The 16,711-nt window shown below is 37.4% G+C and overlaps 1 protein-coding gene across 18 annotated transcripts in view; it reads right to left on the reverse strand.

Moving 5' to 3' along the window:
• The window catches only part of epb41.L (erythrocyte membrane protein band 4.1 L homeolog), a 119,083-nt gene that overhangs the window by 54,520 nt on the left and 47,852 nt on the right, over window positions 1-16,711 (reverse strand). For 17 of the 18 annotated variants that reach the window (XM_041580884.1, XM_041580897.1, XM_041580896.1 and 14 more), the window contains 4 exon segments: window positions 8,991-9,441; window positions 8,437-8,622; window positions 6,048-6,152; window positions 2,310-2,352 (listed from right to left, as the gene is read on the reverse strand). In XM_041580884.1, coding sequence (XP_041436818.1) covers window positions 2,310-2,352; window positions 6,048-6,152; window positions 8,437-8,622; window positions 8,991-9,441 — 785 coding nt within the window. 18 annotated transcript variants of the gene reach the window in all.

The raw sequence follows: 16,711 nt of genomic DNA on the forward strand, positions 1-16,711 counted from the left end.
CATTCAGAAGGAGTTTTTAAATTGTAAGCTTGCTTGGGCTTTGCCAACTTTACTTGTTGCAGTGGTTATGGGTTGTTTTTGTATTTAAATCTGTTTGTTCCATGTGCAGTAGAATGGCCATTTAACAGTGTTCAGGGGGCCAGAAAATGGTGTCAATTCTGGGTAAATGTAAAATCAGAGCATTTTATATTGGTGGGACCACAAAAAAACTGTAAAATGTGGTTAAACTTAAAATCAGGGTATGAAAAACAGCTTTCTCTGTATACACCCATCTATTGGACAGCGCTGTGGAATAGGTCGGTGCTCTATAAAAACATGCTAAAAATAATAATGAAAGTAATGTTATAAAGACTTAGTGGGCCTTCAGTGATCTTTGCATTCTGTACTGTTTCTGTTTTAGAGGTAAGATACTCCTCTTATTGTCCACAAAGCTGAATTGTTAATTTCAGTACAGGGCGCTCTAAAACTTGATTCCCAAATTGCACTAACATTATCTCCCAAACTCGTGATATCATTTTTGTTAGGGATGGCATTTCCAATTAAGTGTCAAACATAGGATCTTTCTTCACTATGTATATTTTCAAAGCAGGTCAAGGGAGGAAGATGGAAGGAAAGCAGAAGAGCTTACATTGCAGAGACTCTCTCTACAACAAGGCTTGGACAGCTGATCAGCTAAAGAGGCTTACATCATGAGGCAGTTCAGCCATCTGGAAAAGGATCAATGTTGCCTGCTCTCTGCACAAATATGAATGCTACTGAGTGCAGATAAAATATCCTACTATTAAAAAAATAAAGGTTTTCCTACAGTAAATTAAGATTTTCAGTTCAGTTTCAGTTATTTTACAGTCAGTTTGCAAAGCAAGTAGAAACAGAACATATTGTTTCAAGGCAAAGAGCCAGATAGTTCAAGGGCCAGAAAATGTCAGGTCTAAATGATCTGTAGCTTTGTTTTATATGTTATAGTCCCTGGAGCTTACATTGTATTGATATAAGATTTTTAGATCACGTCATATCTAATAGAAAAAGTCAGCCCTGTACACCCACCGCTGTAACCCTCACCTATGTGTGTGTTGAAATAAAGCCAAAAATTCTTCACTAACGCTGTTGCCTTCACATCGTGTCCTGGATTGGCGCCGAGTGTGCAAGAGTACTGATTGTCCTGCACAGAAAACCTGATTCCAAGCCTGGAATTCAAAAATAAGCACCTGCTTTGAGGCCACTTAGCAACATCCGAGGGGTTGGAGAGCAACATGTTGCTCACAAGCTACTGGTTGGGGATCACTGCACTAGAGACTTGGGGCATGGCCACATTGGATGGCATATTAGCAAAGTGAATAAAACTCATTAAGTAATATTTTCCATGGAACAGAATGCAAACAATGCTTTTATGGATGTAGATTATAATAGGACAACATCACTAAAAGTAGACCTCGCATTAGTAAAGTATGGGCACTCCTGGTACAGTAGACAACAAACACAACATTTGTGGCCTTGTACAATATCCAAGAAGTACAATGTTGATAATCATCTAACTAAAAAGAACACTACGTGCTGCACTTTTCAAAACGTCCCACTTTGATCTGGCACAGCTGAAAGGAGAAACTACACATTGTAGTCCAACACTAATAAAATATTACAGGTCGATTTATTAGTCTGCTAAAAATATACATTTTTTTTTCCAGTCACCTTGCCCAGGAAATGGTGATAATGTGGAACAATACTTATTTATTATACTTTGTGGTAAGCTGGTAAAAGTGATACCCCTATGAAAGTTATTTGTCTTTGCGATAAATGAAGGTACAGCTTGTTTACCACTTTTGCATTAAAAATTCTACATGAGATGATAAAGAGATGATAAAGAGATTATAAAGATAGCTAAAGTGCACAGTTAAAGTGTTACAAACACACAGAAAAATGGGAATGATTAACGTACATGACAAAAATGAACAGGCTAACAGATAACCCCAATTTGCATGGTTCGTCAGCTGATCACCAATGAAGGTGTGGATTGTGGCTACTATGTATACATATAACGAAGGACCGGGGAAGTATTCTAAACTAAATAATAGTTACAAACAGGCTAAAAACAGGCAATTGGTTAATACATGTAAAACAAAGTGTTAGGCCAAGGGGCATATTTATTATGTGGTGTAAAAAACGGCAGAATAATTCACATTGCTGTGTTCACCAAGGTATATATTATAACCTTGTTATCAATTGGTTGAAATACTAAAACACAAAGTCTCCTGTAATAACTACAGGGATCAGAAGAATCACAAGGAATAATTAATACAATAATATAAGCTTACCATGAACCTGCTTCCTGATGTCCTTCAAAGGATCAAGCCAGACCTGAGAAAAAGAGAGTAATACATTGGTTTTCATTAAGTACCCCTTATTAGATTTCCATTGCCAAGTGTATTATTTAAACCTAATAAAAAATAAAGGTTATTTTCTGTTTTCCTAGAATAAAACCTAAGATTTGGGGGATATTTTAAAGCAGGGGTCCCCAACCACCGGGCTGCGGACATACTTGAATTGGGCCGCCGAGTCCAAATTTGACACGGGGTGCACATAATTTGATGCTGCGCGCAGTTGCTGATCCCCCCCCCCTTGAAAAAAATTAGGGCTTTACACTGGTCCCTGGGGCAAAAAAGGTTTGGGACGGCTGTTTTAAAGTGTCTGGGTACATATTGCCTGGGTGCTCTAAGATATATGTGGTTAATTAATGGAGAACAAGCAAGGAGCAAGGCTGCTGAATGATCAAAATACCAATGCAGTTTTATGGTCATTTAAAAGTGGTACTGTGTACTGATCCCTATTTGATAAATGGATTTTTCATGACTGCCTCAAAATACAGCAATATCAAGGGAATCTAATCCATAGCTTCGAATAAAGGCTTTATTAAGTTTAAATTTAAGGTTGATTAAGGTTGATTCATTTTCCGAAGTCGCCTGAACTTGCCTCACAAGGAAACGTTGGGCAACTTGGGAAATCCGAAGAGATTTGTATGCCATCCTGCCAGCAATTCATATTCTTGCCAGCGGGAAGGCATTTTGGGGAGATTAGTCACTCAAAGAAGAGAAGATTTGTTTTGGGGGACAAATCTTCCCCCAATCTTCACGTGCCACCAACCTCAGGGAGATTGGGCACGGATAACATAAAACGTATGGCAGAGACAGGCTACTGAAAGGTGGATAGAAGAGATTCATTTGATTATTTCAGAACTGGTACAAAATATTTAAAGGACAAGGAAAGTATAAAATAGAATAAGGCTAGAAATGCTGTATTTTGTATACTAAACATAAACATGAATTTACTGCACCACAAGCCTAATCAAACAAATGATTTATGCTTTCAAAGTTGGTCACAGGGGGCTGTCATCTTGTAACTTTGTTAAACATCTTTGCCTGACCCTGCACATGCTCAGTGTGTTCTGGGCTGCTTAGGGATCGTCATTAAAAGAGCACAAGTCAAATAATATCTGCCAGAAGCCGATACAGCAAGACTGATTAATAATCAGAATAGGCAGATTGCACCTGTGTTGTCATGTAATCTAATGTGGATTTTATAGTTTTTGTATTGTTTAAAGGACATGTAAACCCCCCCCCCCCATAAAAATCAGTGAACGGCCTCTTTGAAATCTTTAGATGACTGCCACTCTGGTTGTTAAAAGGTTAGCAGTAAGGATGTAAAATCCCACTCACTAATGCATAATCCCACTCACTCATGCATAATTTCACTCACTCGTGCATAATCCCGCTCACTCATGCATTATTCGACTCACTCGTGCATAATCCCACTCACTCGTGCATAATCCCACTCACTCGTGCATAATCCCACTCACTCGTGCATAATCCCACTCACTCGTGCATAATCCCGCTCACTCGTGCATAATCCTGCTCACTCATGAATAATACCGCTCACTCATGCATAATACCGCTCACTCATGCCTAATCCCACTCACTCATGCATAATCCCACATAATCCTGCTCACTCATGCTAATACCAATCAATCATGCATAATACCACTCACTCATGCATAATCTGTCATAATCCTGATCACTCATGCATAATCCCACACACTCATATGCATAATCCCACTCCCTCAATTATTTAGAAGTTGTCTTATTTCTATGAAATGAAGCATACGTAATTTTTATTTTTTATTATACTCATTGAATTATTATATCATCATTTGTTCTTCTGCTTTGAACTCCATTTATTCATTTATTTTAAAGGGCACCTATCACCCCAAAAAACAAGTCCAATTTTTTGTTCAACTGTGTTGGTCAAGAGGTAGTAGGTAAGCGCAATTTTGTTGGAAATGCTATTAAAGCAAGCTTTGCATCATCCCAAAATCTTGTTTATACTCCAGAATCTGGCACCTGATGCACCTGCCTAAGCACTGGATTCACAATTAGATGATGAGGAGGGAGGGGGAATGTGAAGAGTGCATTAACATCTACAAAGTCCACAATGGAAAATTTAAATTGCCTGCCCTACTTCTATGCCTAATGCATATGGGCGGGGCAGCCAATATATGATTGACAGCTGAGATTTTTAAATACCTCTATAACAGGGTATGAAAGTTTTAACAAAAAAAGAATACATGTTTCCTGTCTAATCTGAAAAGGACTTTATTTTACATCTTATGTCTGGTTGACAGGTCCCCTTTAAGACAATGCTATGTATGTGCCAACAGAGGGACTTGAGACCATTGCTTCACAATGTAGAAAAAATGAGGGAAGGCTGTAGGACTGTGAGTCAAAGAGTAATGATTGAGTAAAGATTCCTACAAGTCAGAGAAATACTATAATGGTATAATTTCAATATGTAAAGTCATGTACAGTCACATGAAAAAGTACACCTCTTGGCAGTGTTCTACTTTTTCAACAAATAGATATTTGATCTTCATTTCAACAATACGGATAGTTAACATTGAGTCGTTGCAAATGATTAGAACACATTTAGTGAGGATCATGGGAGGAATTGGTTTTATTTAAACCACAGATAATAATTTTGGTTTGCTCTTTGCTGCTGAAGTATGTGTGGTATGACCATGCCTAGATTGACGCCTTTAGAAAGATTGTTATAGATGCCTTTAAGTCTGGGATTGGATAAACTTATTTAATTTATAGGTCAAAGTTTGCCGAAAAGTTATATTGGTGTTGTAAGCATTGCTGCTTTGTTTTTTAAGTGTTTAACCTCTAGTGCTTTGTTTATTGCGATTCAGAATGCTGTATCATCTGCCAGAGCTGTATTTCTAGAGTGGCAAGCTACTGTTCATGCATCATCGGAGATATTGATATTGGTTAGTTGTTTGGGATTCTGATGTACCGTATTCCCCTTTTATGATTCTGTGCAAGTTTTGAGCGTGTGTGCTTACTTAATTTATAACTGCTAAATACTGATGAGCTAAATTTTTCGCCAAGTTTCAACGCGAAAATTATGCCCATAAACTGTAATGGGTGAAAATATTTGGGTTGTTCGAGCCCCATTATTTTGGCAGCAGGTGTTCAGAGCTATAACACACAGATGTTATTTTTTCTTTTATGAATGGTGGCTTGACAGGATGATGGTGCAAGAAGACACTAGTACCTGCAGCAAATTCTAATTAAGTTATTTTCTACAATTTTCAGAACACTGATAAAGTAGCCAGTTTATGATCTTTCTTTGCAGAGCATAATTTAATTATAAGCCTGATGCACTAAGTGGGTGCTGAGCAGAGTCACACAGTGGAAGAGTGACACTACTTGACAAGTGCATTCAACCTTTAGCAAACTCATCCTGTCTGGATTAATATGGTGGACAATACAGTTTGAAAGAGGGGAATTAAGAGAGAGTGGTGTAATTAAGAACCACTGTTTCTTGTATAAAGTATTAACAATGACACTGCTTTTCAGTGCAGAATATTCTGCTGCACCAGCTTGTATAATGCTGAGTAGTCATATTGTGATCCAAAGTAAAAATAAACATAACCCTTTTGCAGTCAGGCCATCATAGTTTTTAGTCATATTATGGGTAGAAGCTTATTTTTCTCTCACCTTGCAAGTTGGAGATTCCCATATTGCCAATCCAAAATAATCTTCCTCCACGATATTAAGGTGGCTGCAGACTTTCTTAAATATGTCCTGTCCCTTTGCATGTTTCTGAGAAGGAAAAAAAAAACATCACAATGCTGTAGTATGCAGACAAGGACATTTACAAGAATGAAGGGGGTGAATTGAGTGGGTTAGATTTAAACAAGTAAGTGGTATAAAGGTCAGCTGGGGTAAAATACATCTTCCAAATATGCAAACAAAACAGAAAAACATAATCAGGATATCAAGTCAGCATTCTGTGTTAGCAGGAATTCCTTTTATTTTTAACTCTCAGCGAGGAATTCCACTTCATCCTTGAACTTTTAACTCAAAAAAGAAAAAAACACTCCATCCTTAAACCAGAGTTTATGTTTGGAAAAACCACAGCATGCTTTCATCCTACATAAATATGTACATGCTGTTAGATAAACAGATAAAAAATGCTTCCTCATCTTGACAGTTAATGTTTCAGATGCTGAGCAAAACAATTACAATTGCCATGATGTTTTAGATTGAATTATGTAACATATAAAAAAAAAAGGAGAGTTAAACTAACCCACCAATTTGGTAGCTCTGTAGAGTAACATTTAAAATTTAAATACGGTATAACAGCCCCATCAGAGGAGATGGGGAAAACAGAAGTATTTGCAAGTTGGAACATACTTTCTGAAAAACCTATTATACTTGTGATTTTAAAGGCAAGTAAGAACACTTTTACATCTTCCTAATGAAAATCCCTTCTTTCTAAGGTCATCAAACGAACTTGGAATTTCCACTTTCAAACTCTACAGCATTTCCATCACAAATTTTCCATCACAAACAAATGCACCTCAAAATCTGCCATAACATATGCTATAATAGAAATCTAGTAGGACTAAGCAACTTCTGCAAACATAGAGACAAGTGGGATTGGCTTGCCTGCAGGTCAAAGTTAAATCTCCTGCAGTCCAAATCCAACAGTTTTGTATTTGTAGAAGTCTGCCGGCTCGTGTGAACGTTTTCTATTACAATGGGCAAGGATGTGCAGGTACTGATGCGCATCAGTAAACACAGTATTAGGGCCAGAGCCCTAAGGAGGACTGAGAGAAGGGTTGTTAGAGGTGGAACACTTGTAGTAAAACAAATTACCAGTCTACAAATAAGCACACTGTATAATAATCTGCTCCTTATCGCAAAGCCCAACAAAGGCTACAGCTTTGGCAAAGTAGGAGTTTGTTTATACAGATCTCATTATCATCAATTAAACAAATAGGCACTTTTACACAGGGGACAGGTAGGGAATTGAGGAAAAAAGATTGTAAAAGCAATGAAATATCAATGCTTTAGCAAAAAATACCAACAAATTAGGAAAATGTGGATTTATTTTTCAATCAAAAAATTTGTTAATTTAAATCGTAAATTAGTTATAGCATACAGCAAGCCATGTCACACACTGTATATGTTTTATAAATTTAGTAATGTGTGGCTTTTAAACGCTGCTACTTGGTGGATAAGCTGCTGCATGAGATGCTTTGCCATTACATTCCCGTTTGTATAAAAAGATACATTTTAAAAATGCAATCCCAATCTTTAAAAATGGCAGTCGTAACCAGCACTTAACGGATTTGAATTTTACTAAATAAACCCAAAAACTAGCCCAGCTGAGATTCCAGAAAATACACTGTGAATCGCTTGCATTCTGAGTTTGCCTTTATTTCCAACCTTTCAAAATTAATAACGGAGGCTGAAAGGCAGCAATACTCGGCTCTTGGGTTCTAATTCACAGTAAATCATCCTCAAATAAATGGTTTCCATTCTGTGTACAGGGGTGGTTGGGTGCATTAGCAAATGATTAGACAGCTGTTCTCAGATTTAAAAGGATTTGCAGCCTCCATGAGCCAGAACAAAGGGATTTAATTTGGACATAAGAAATGTTTTGACATCACATTTATCAAACCAGGATGCTGCACCTCACTAGTGTAGACAGGAAGATAAAATAGTCTGCAGTGACAATGGCAGAATTAAGCCAAGATCAGATACCATCTACTGAAACCCAATTCGGCCTGCAGTGTTTAACACTGAATTTAATTAATTTTTCTCCAGATTTTTTCAATGAGAGAGAGATGATATCCAGCTGGACAAGGACAACATGAAGATGTAGATGAATTACACTCCAAATGTGATTTTATCATTGACACTGGGACTAAAGTGGATTGGTATGTGTCAATTAGTCTAAAAAACAACCTGTAAGGATCAGGAATGAACTTGACTAAATACAATTACAATATTCGTATTACACAGAACCGTGGCAGTGGAAATGCCTCTGTACATCAATTTTGCTCTTTGTATTTGTCCAAGGAAAAAATTGTGTTACCTCCAAGTCACACTCATAAACAGTGTCATCGAGAAGTGTGACTTTGCAGCGCATGTTGGGAGAGCGCCTAACTACTTTATGCGAGGCCTTTGATTCTCCTTCAGGTTTTTTTATTGGTTCCTTGCCTTCCACGTCCTCACAGTCTGCTTCTGGGTCTTGGTCTTCTTTCTGTTCCTCTTGTGCTGGCTACAAATAAATAAATATTTGCAGTCACAATCAAATAAATGCTAAACTAGCATTCCCCTTCATCAAAGACAATGCTGAACGAAAATGTAAGGGTATAGTCTCCTTTTAAAAAGTAAAATATCATCCCTCCCCTCAACCCCCAAAACCTCCCAATTCACATACAACCCTCTTTATCAGCTCTAAATAGGAGCAACTAGAGCAAGGGGATCATAACGGAATGGTATGTGACAGTAGCCTGTACACCTATCATAAATTATGCCCTTGAAATAAATCCAAATTCTGTAGGAAAGTTTTAGGTTATTGCAGTTCATAGAAAAGTTAAATCTAGCCAACATGCTTTATTATCCAGTAAGAGCAGATCTTCTCACCTGGGTTTCTGCACTACTTAAGGAATGAAGGTCTAGTGATGGGTCAGTTCGAAGTTCAGGCTCTGGAGCTGCAATAGGGGCCTTTAGAAAAACATCATCCTCTAGCTGCTCTCCCAAACCCTCATCAACATCCTTTTGGTCTTGTCCCTTTTCCCCCAACAGTTCAACTTCCTTTTCATCAGAAGACACCTGGGACTTGGGTCTCTTCAGGAAAGAGGAAAAGAGGCGAGAGAGGCCCTTTCCCTGTGAATGTCGGTCCTTGCTCTTGCGGGTGCTTGGAGAGGTAGTGGAAGGTGACTCTTGTGACTGTTCAGTCTCTGGATCCTTATCACCACTGCCAACAACTGGTTGAGTTGTACAAGATTCTACTTCCTCCTCTCCTTCTTGCTTTTGGTCCTGAGGAGGGCTTTCTGCTTCAGCTAATAACCCCTTCTCTGTAGTCATTGTTACCCTGTAACAGATAGAAACATGTAATACCTTAAACGTTTAATCAACAGATAACACTGAGTACAATAACTTCACAACTTAACATTTTTTTCTACCCTACCATCTATAATTAAAAACATTATCAAATTATTCTTTTACACTTTCCTGAGAAACAAAAAAATCACACAGCACTTTAGAGAAATTATTCATCATTCAAATTAGTGATGCACTTTTTTCAGATTTGGCTGTAAACTGAACCAGAGCCAACCCCTAATTTGCATACGCATTTGCAAAATCCTTGGGAAAAAAATCACCGCCGTAGTCACATGGACTAAAATCATGTGATTTTAAGGGTTCACATTCGGCCGTATGCTGCCAGGAAAGTTCAATCACAAACCTAATAGGATTCTTTGCATCCCTAATTCCTGTCCCAGAGGACCATGCAAACACATCAATTTATAATTGAAAGGAAAAAGATTTAAGTACCAAGAGGAAACAGGTGCAACAAACCTAATACTCTACCCTACATGAAGGAGGCCAAAACTTAAGGTACTTCTATTACATATAAACAATTCAAGTCACATTTGGGGGCACATTTACTTAGCTCAAGTGAAGTTATAGAATAAAAAATACTTCGAATTTCGAAGTATTTTTTTGGCTACTTCGAATCGAACTAAAAATCGTTCGACTATTCGACCATTCGATAGTCGAAGTACTGTCTCCTTAAAAAAAATTTGACCGCCTACTTTGCCACCTAAAACTTACCGAGGTATAATGTTAGCCTATGGGAAATGTCCCCATAGGCTTTCTAAGTATTTTTTTATCGAAGGAAAATCGCTCGATCGATGAATTAAAATCCTTCGAATCGTTTGATTCAAAGGTTTTAATCGTTCGATCGAACGATTTTTCCTACGATCGTTCGAACTAATGAATTGCGGTAAATCTTTTGACTTCGATGGTTGAATATCGAGGGTTAATTTACCCTCGATATTCGACCAATAGTAAATGTGCCCCTAAGTCTTTCTTTAAGGAGAGCCACTATAGCAAAAAAAATTTTTTACTCCTCATGAATCCTTACAAGGAGTAAAAGCTCCATACAGCTTAAATTTTAATCAATTCATACAGTTATACAGAAAAAGCAGTGAATTTTAGCCATTAAACCCTTTTGTTAACTGGATAACCATGACAACTTCAACAATAACTTCGATCCCAGCACAGTGTGGCTTGTAACCCATGCTTTGTACAACTTTTATATATGAGGTTGTATATGGAGTTGTAGACATCATTACATGCACAAGTTAATCAGCTTACAGGAACATCAGTAGTACAGGTATGGGACCCATTATCCTGAAACTAGTTATCCAGAAAGCTATGAATTACGGAAGGCCGTCTCCCATGGACTCCATTTTATTCAAATTTTTTTTAAAAATAATTTCCTTTTTCTCTGTAATAATAAAACAGTACCTTGTACTTGATCCAAACTAAGATATAATTAAGCCTTATTGGAAGCAAAACCAGCCAATTGGGTTTATCTAATGTTTATATGATTTTCTAGTAGACATAAGGTATGAAGATCCAAATTACAGAAAGATCCGTTATCCAGAAAACCCCAGGTCCCAAACATTCTGGATAACAGGTCGCATACCTGTACCACCAAGTAAATATATCTGCTGCATGCATCCTGCCTTCTTGTAATACTAACATCACAAAACCAACTTTATTGTTGCCACCATTTGACATTATTTTGTGCTCTAATATCCATTAATAAGAAATATTTCCTTGCTTTACTTGATGATCAAATTGTGAGTCTTTTAAAGAAACACTGCAGGTGTGAGGGACCAATCCTGAAATAAAAACACCTGTTTTTGACAGATGGCTACAAATTACAAGACAAGAAAATTAAGTATGCCTTAACTGTTATCCAGAAAAGTGAAACTTTATGAATCCATACCACCCCAACATGATCCCCCATTAAGTGCAAAGGCTGAGCAATATCTGCTTACGGAGACAGAGACAAAGCTAGTTAGGTAATAAACAATAATTACACAATTACATGTCAACTTTTCTGGAATACAAAACAAGTTAGTTAATTTTTACAAAATTTCGTGTGAACAGTAAGGCATTCCTTTTTCCCGTTTTCCCCCACATTAAAACAGTCCATGAAGATGTAAATCAACAGAAGGCATTCCCGTTAAATCAATATAATAGCTTAAAGTCATTCTACCTGCTCACTTCAGTATCTCTTAATCCATTCCCAATTGAAGAATCAGGCTTTTGGTGGACCATCATTTTTATTTGATATAGCAGAAATTAAAGCCCTTCACATTACTACTAAGAACAAAACGGTGCGCTTTTAGTAGATATCTCTTGGCAAAAAAAAAAAAAAAAAAAAAAACCCCAAAAAAATATTACAAAATATAAAACATAAAAAAAGATGTCCCTGTAGAGTTCTTTAATACAACTTAGCAAACAACATAAAAATGCAAACGTGCAAGATAATCTTGCCCTTTTTCTGAAGAAAAGAGCAGAAGGAGGAAATCTCTAACACTTCCTGTCAGAAGACACTTGTTTACTGTAACGGACCATGAAAGAGGAAATATATATAAATATATAACCCCACCCATAAATGCTACAGAGTAATACACGGCTATATATGTATATCAGGACACACCATTGCTTAGATGTTTCTACTGGAATAAAACTATTACTTCTGAAAAAATAGTTTTTAATGGTCTTAAATGTCACTGAAATAATAAGTGCCATTTGCAGAGCTTACTTTTGGCCAGAGCAACGAACCACATCAACAGGTGAATACCTATTGACTATCTCATCTTCAAAATCATCAGGTATTCCAAGTAACCTTAAAGGGGAACTATCGTGAAAATGAAATATACACTTCTTCATACTGAAATAAGAAACTTTCTAAATACAATCAATTAAAAAGTCTGCATAGTTTCTGAAATAATCAAGTTTATATTCACTATTCCTCTCTCAGCATCTGTTTCTCTTCATTCTCTCTTCTTGCAGCAGTTGGGTAGTCAATGAATCTGACACCCAACTGCTGCATGAAGAGAAAATGAAGAGAAACAGGTGCTGAGAGAGGGATAGTGAAGATACACTTGATTATTTCGGAAATGATGCAGAATATTTAATTGATTGTACAGGTATAGGATCCCTTATCCAGAAACACGATATTCAGAAAGCTCCGAATTAGGGACTCCATTTTATCGAAATAATCCAAATTTTTAAAAATGATTTCCTTTTTCTCTGTAATAATAAAACAGTAGCTTGTACTTGATCCCAACTAAGATTAATCCTTATTGGAAGCAAAACCAGTCTATTGGCTTTATTTAATGTTTAAATGAATTTCTAGTAGACTTAAGGCATGAAGACCTAAATTACGGAAAGATCTGTTATCTGGAAACCCCAGGTCGCGAGCATTCTGGATAACAGGCCCCATACTTGTTTTTCGAACGTTTTTTTATTCCAGTATGCTAAAGCTTATTTCATTTTAATTTTTGCGATAGTTCCCCTTTAGGGTAAGTCCACACAGGGCGTGTTGGGAAGATTTGGTCGCCTGGCAACTAATCGCCTCGTTTTTGCGGCGACCAATCTCCCCAAACGCCTTCCCTGACTCTGCGCCGGCTAAAATGAAAAAACGTGTTTCATACCTTCAGGCAAGGGTCATAAAAAAGCAGATAATTAAGAATAGGGGCCCCACAGTCAAGCCAAATGATATTTAAGTACTAAATTACCGTATGTAAAAGCCCCATAGCTTCCTGCCCTTAATACTCCATAGAGCAAATGCTTCTTGCACACTGTCTTTAACTGATCAAACTCTTGCTATTTTGGGCACTTTGAGCCATGTCGCTCAATTACCCAACAAAGCAACTAGATCATCAGGAAACACAATAAAAGACTGTTGCAGGGTATGCAACATTTGCTGAAAAGGAAATATAACCAAAAAGAAAACTGTTAATAGCAGCAACATCTTCACAGATAGATGCTATGCCAGTAGGTATTCTCCTAACAGAATACACTTTAGCTGAAAAAAATGTAGATATAGAGAGTCTTACTATGAGGTTCCTGCAATCTGACTCAGTCTCTTAAGGAATGGAAAAGTTTTGCGAACTGCAAATAAATTATTTGAAACAAACAGGATGAAAATTGAGCCTTCAAGAGAAATCGGAAAGGGTGCAGTGCTGGTTATAAACAAAAACTTCAAACAATTGTCATTGTCTGAGCCACAAAAATAAAACAATGTTTTGGAATTGTTTATATATATATATATATATATATATATATATATATATATATATATATATATATATATATATATATATATATATATATATATATATATCTATATCTATATATATTTATTTACATGAGGTTTGTTTTTCTACATAACTTTACAACACTGGAGTTCAAGGGTCTCACTTGCTTTCCTATAAGAGCAGATAACAAGCATTTATATACATTATATGGGAACATTTGAAATGTGAAAAGGTGAAGTAATAACAGGTGCAGTTTGCTGTAGGGGCCATATTTGTAGTCATGCAAATTGTTTTAAACCAAAAGAAAGACAAAATGTCAAAAGGTGTGTATATTTTTTAAGATGTGTTATTCTCCTTACTCACAATTTAACACAACGCCATAAATTCAGAAATCAGCAGCCAATCCACTGCATTCCACTCCAAGAACGTGTGCACTGACAGGCATGGGGCTCAGTTTGCGTATTTTGTATAGCTGAAATCTGCTGTGTGTGTGCGGACGGGTTGATTGTGTGCTCTTATCAGAACACACACAAACATACAGAGCGGAAGGCAGTGGATTGGTTTTTCTCCAATGACAGAGAAAACGAGTCATGTGCCATTAGCCTTAAGGAGAAACAATTTTAAAAAGAATACTAATAAAGCTACAATATCAGGAATTTACATAAACACAAATGCTTGTGTTTGTTAGCCTGTGCTACATTTTTTAGCTTGAATGTGTACCCAAATACAAATATGTTCTTTAAATGGTAGAGGAATGGGACCACATAATAAACCCCACTCAAAACAACTGTACTTATACCCAAGCAGTTTGATGCATCTTCAAGTTCAAGTATTTTTCGTGCATTTACAATGCATCCACTTCTGTGGACTTTCATACTAGCCCGTTATTGGAAAGACCCAGGAAATTCTGTCTAAAGCTGGCCATAGACGCAAAGATCCGAATTGAGGATTCGTATGATTTTCGGACCGTGTGTGGACAGTCCCGACATTTTTTGTCTAGCGGAGATCGGTCGTTTGGTCAATCGGACAGGTAAGAAAATTTCTGTCGGCTGCCGATAATATCTCTGACCATATTGCCGAGCAACGATTTTCAGTGGGAGACTGTCACCAGCTTTTGTCAGATATAACTTTCGTACGATTACGGTCATGGGCAGAACGTTGGTTGATCTGTTCTTTTACTACTTTAGTTGATCTGAATGGTTAATGGCAGGTCAGGAGATGGGGAAGTCTGATCGTTCGAGGATTCGATAGGATCTTTGCATCTATGGCCATCTTAAATTGCAAGTTCTGAAGTTAAACACTCAGATAAAGGCTTTGCATGATACAGTTGTCAAGGGACCAATGAGATTTAGTTGCAATATCAGTCCCTGGGGAATCTGCCGAACTAAACCTGCCAAAAAAGGTTACCCGTTCCACTGTCAATTTGCCCCTTATCCAGAGACAGAAACTGCCCTTATCTCTGACCAGTTATTAAACTGGACATAGACACAAAGATCCGATCGTACGAATCGAGGAATTGTACGATTTTCGGACCGTGTGCGATTCCCGACACTTTTCATCCGGCGGAGATCGGTCGTTTGGTCGATCGGACAGGTTAGACAGGCTGCCGATAATATCTCTGCATGTATTGCCGGTCGTACGATTTTCAGTGGGAGACTGTCACTAGCTTTGTCGGACATAACTATCGCACGATTACTGTCAGAGGCAGAACAATGGCTGATCTGTTCTTTAACTACTTTATTTGATCTGAATGGTAAGACTGACATGAATGGTTAGTGGCGGGTCGGGAGATGGGAAAGTTCGATCGTACGTTGATTCGTACGATCGGATCTTTGTGTCTGTGACCATGGTCTTCGTGCAGTGTAATACCACCTGAAGATCTAACTCTTCACCCAGCGCCAATCTTTCTGGACATGTACACTGCTGCACAAATTGTGTTTATCAGTGAAGAGATATAGCTTACCCATTAAGGGTAAGGCCACACTGGGCGTTTTGCGGAGATTTGGTCGCTGGCGAGAGTCAGGGAAGGCGACCAAATCTCCCCAAAACGCCCAGTGTTGCCTTACCCTAAGAAAGCCTTTTAGTTAGAGGAAGATTACTTAATGATTAAGTAATCTTCCTCTAACTAAAAGGCTTTTCCTGACTAGATTTACGATCACTCCTCAGGTAGCCTGCTCCCTTCCCACAGCTGTAACCTACCACTCCCGTAATTAAGCCTAGAAATATGGAGTGGGATTCAACCAACCAAATACACCATACACCCACTTAGTACGCTTTAGGTATTTTTTTTGGCAATTTCATTAAAAAAACGTACATCCAATAGTTTAATTGACATTTTATGAAATTAAAAAAAAAAAAAACCTCTAAGCAAAAAAAAAATCCTATAATCCTCCGTTATGTAGTACAGGAATGGGCCCTTTTATCCAGAATGTTCGGGACCTGGGGTTTTCCGGATAATAGACCTTTCCGTAATTTTTCATACTAAAAAATCATGTAAACATTAAATAAACCCATTAGGCTGGTTTTGCTTCAAATAAGGATGAATTATATCTTAGTTTGGATCAAGTACAAGCTACTGTTTTATTATTACATAGAAAAAATAAATAATTTTTAAAAATATGGATTACTTGGATAAAATAGAGTCTATGGGAGAAGGCCTTTCCATAATTCGGAGCTTTCTGGATAATGGATCCCATTTCTGCATTATTATTGTTCCTTTTTTTCTGACAGATGAACGTTAATTGTCAGCAAATACAATAGACGTTGGCAATGTTGATTTGTAGGTGAAGTTTACATTTTGTGGCTGCATCAGTTTAGAATGCCCGAAAACGACACAGCCTTCGGTTGCATTTGATTTCTTCTATATAAAAGAAACAGCAAGAACAAGGGATACAACTAAAATGGAGTGAACATTTTTACTAAATGCGCAATCGCCATACAAAACAAGATAACCAACTCCACAGGTTGAGCTTTAAAGGCCATCAAAGTAATAAGAGTAAAATGTAGACACACACACTG

Source organism: Xenopus laevis, chromosome 2L, assembly GCF_017654675.1.
Source record: "Xenopus laevis strain J_2021 chromosome 2L, Xenopus_laevis_v10.1, whole genome shotgun sequence".
NCBI lineage: Eukaryota > Metazoa > Chordata > Amphibia > Anura > Pipidae > Xenopus > Xenopus laevis.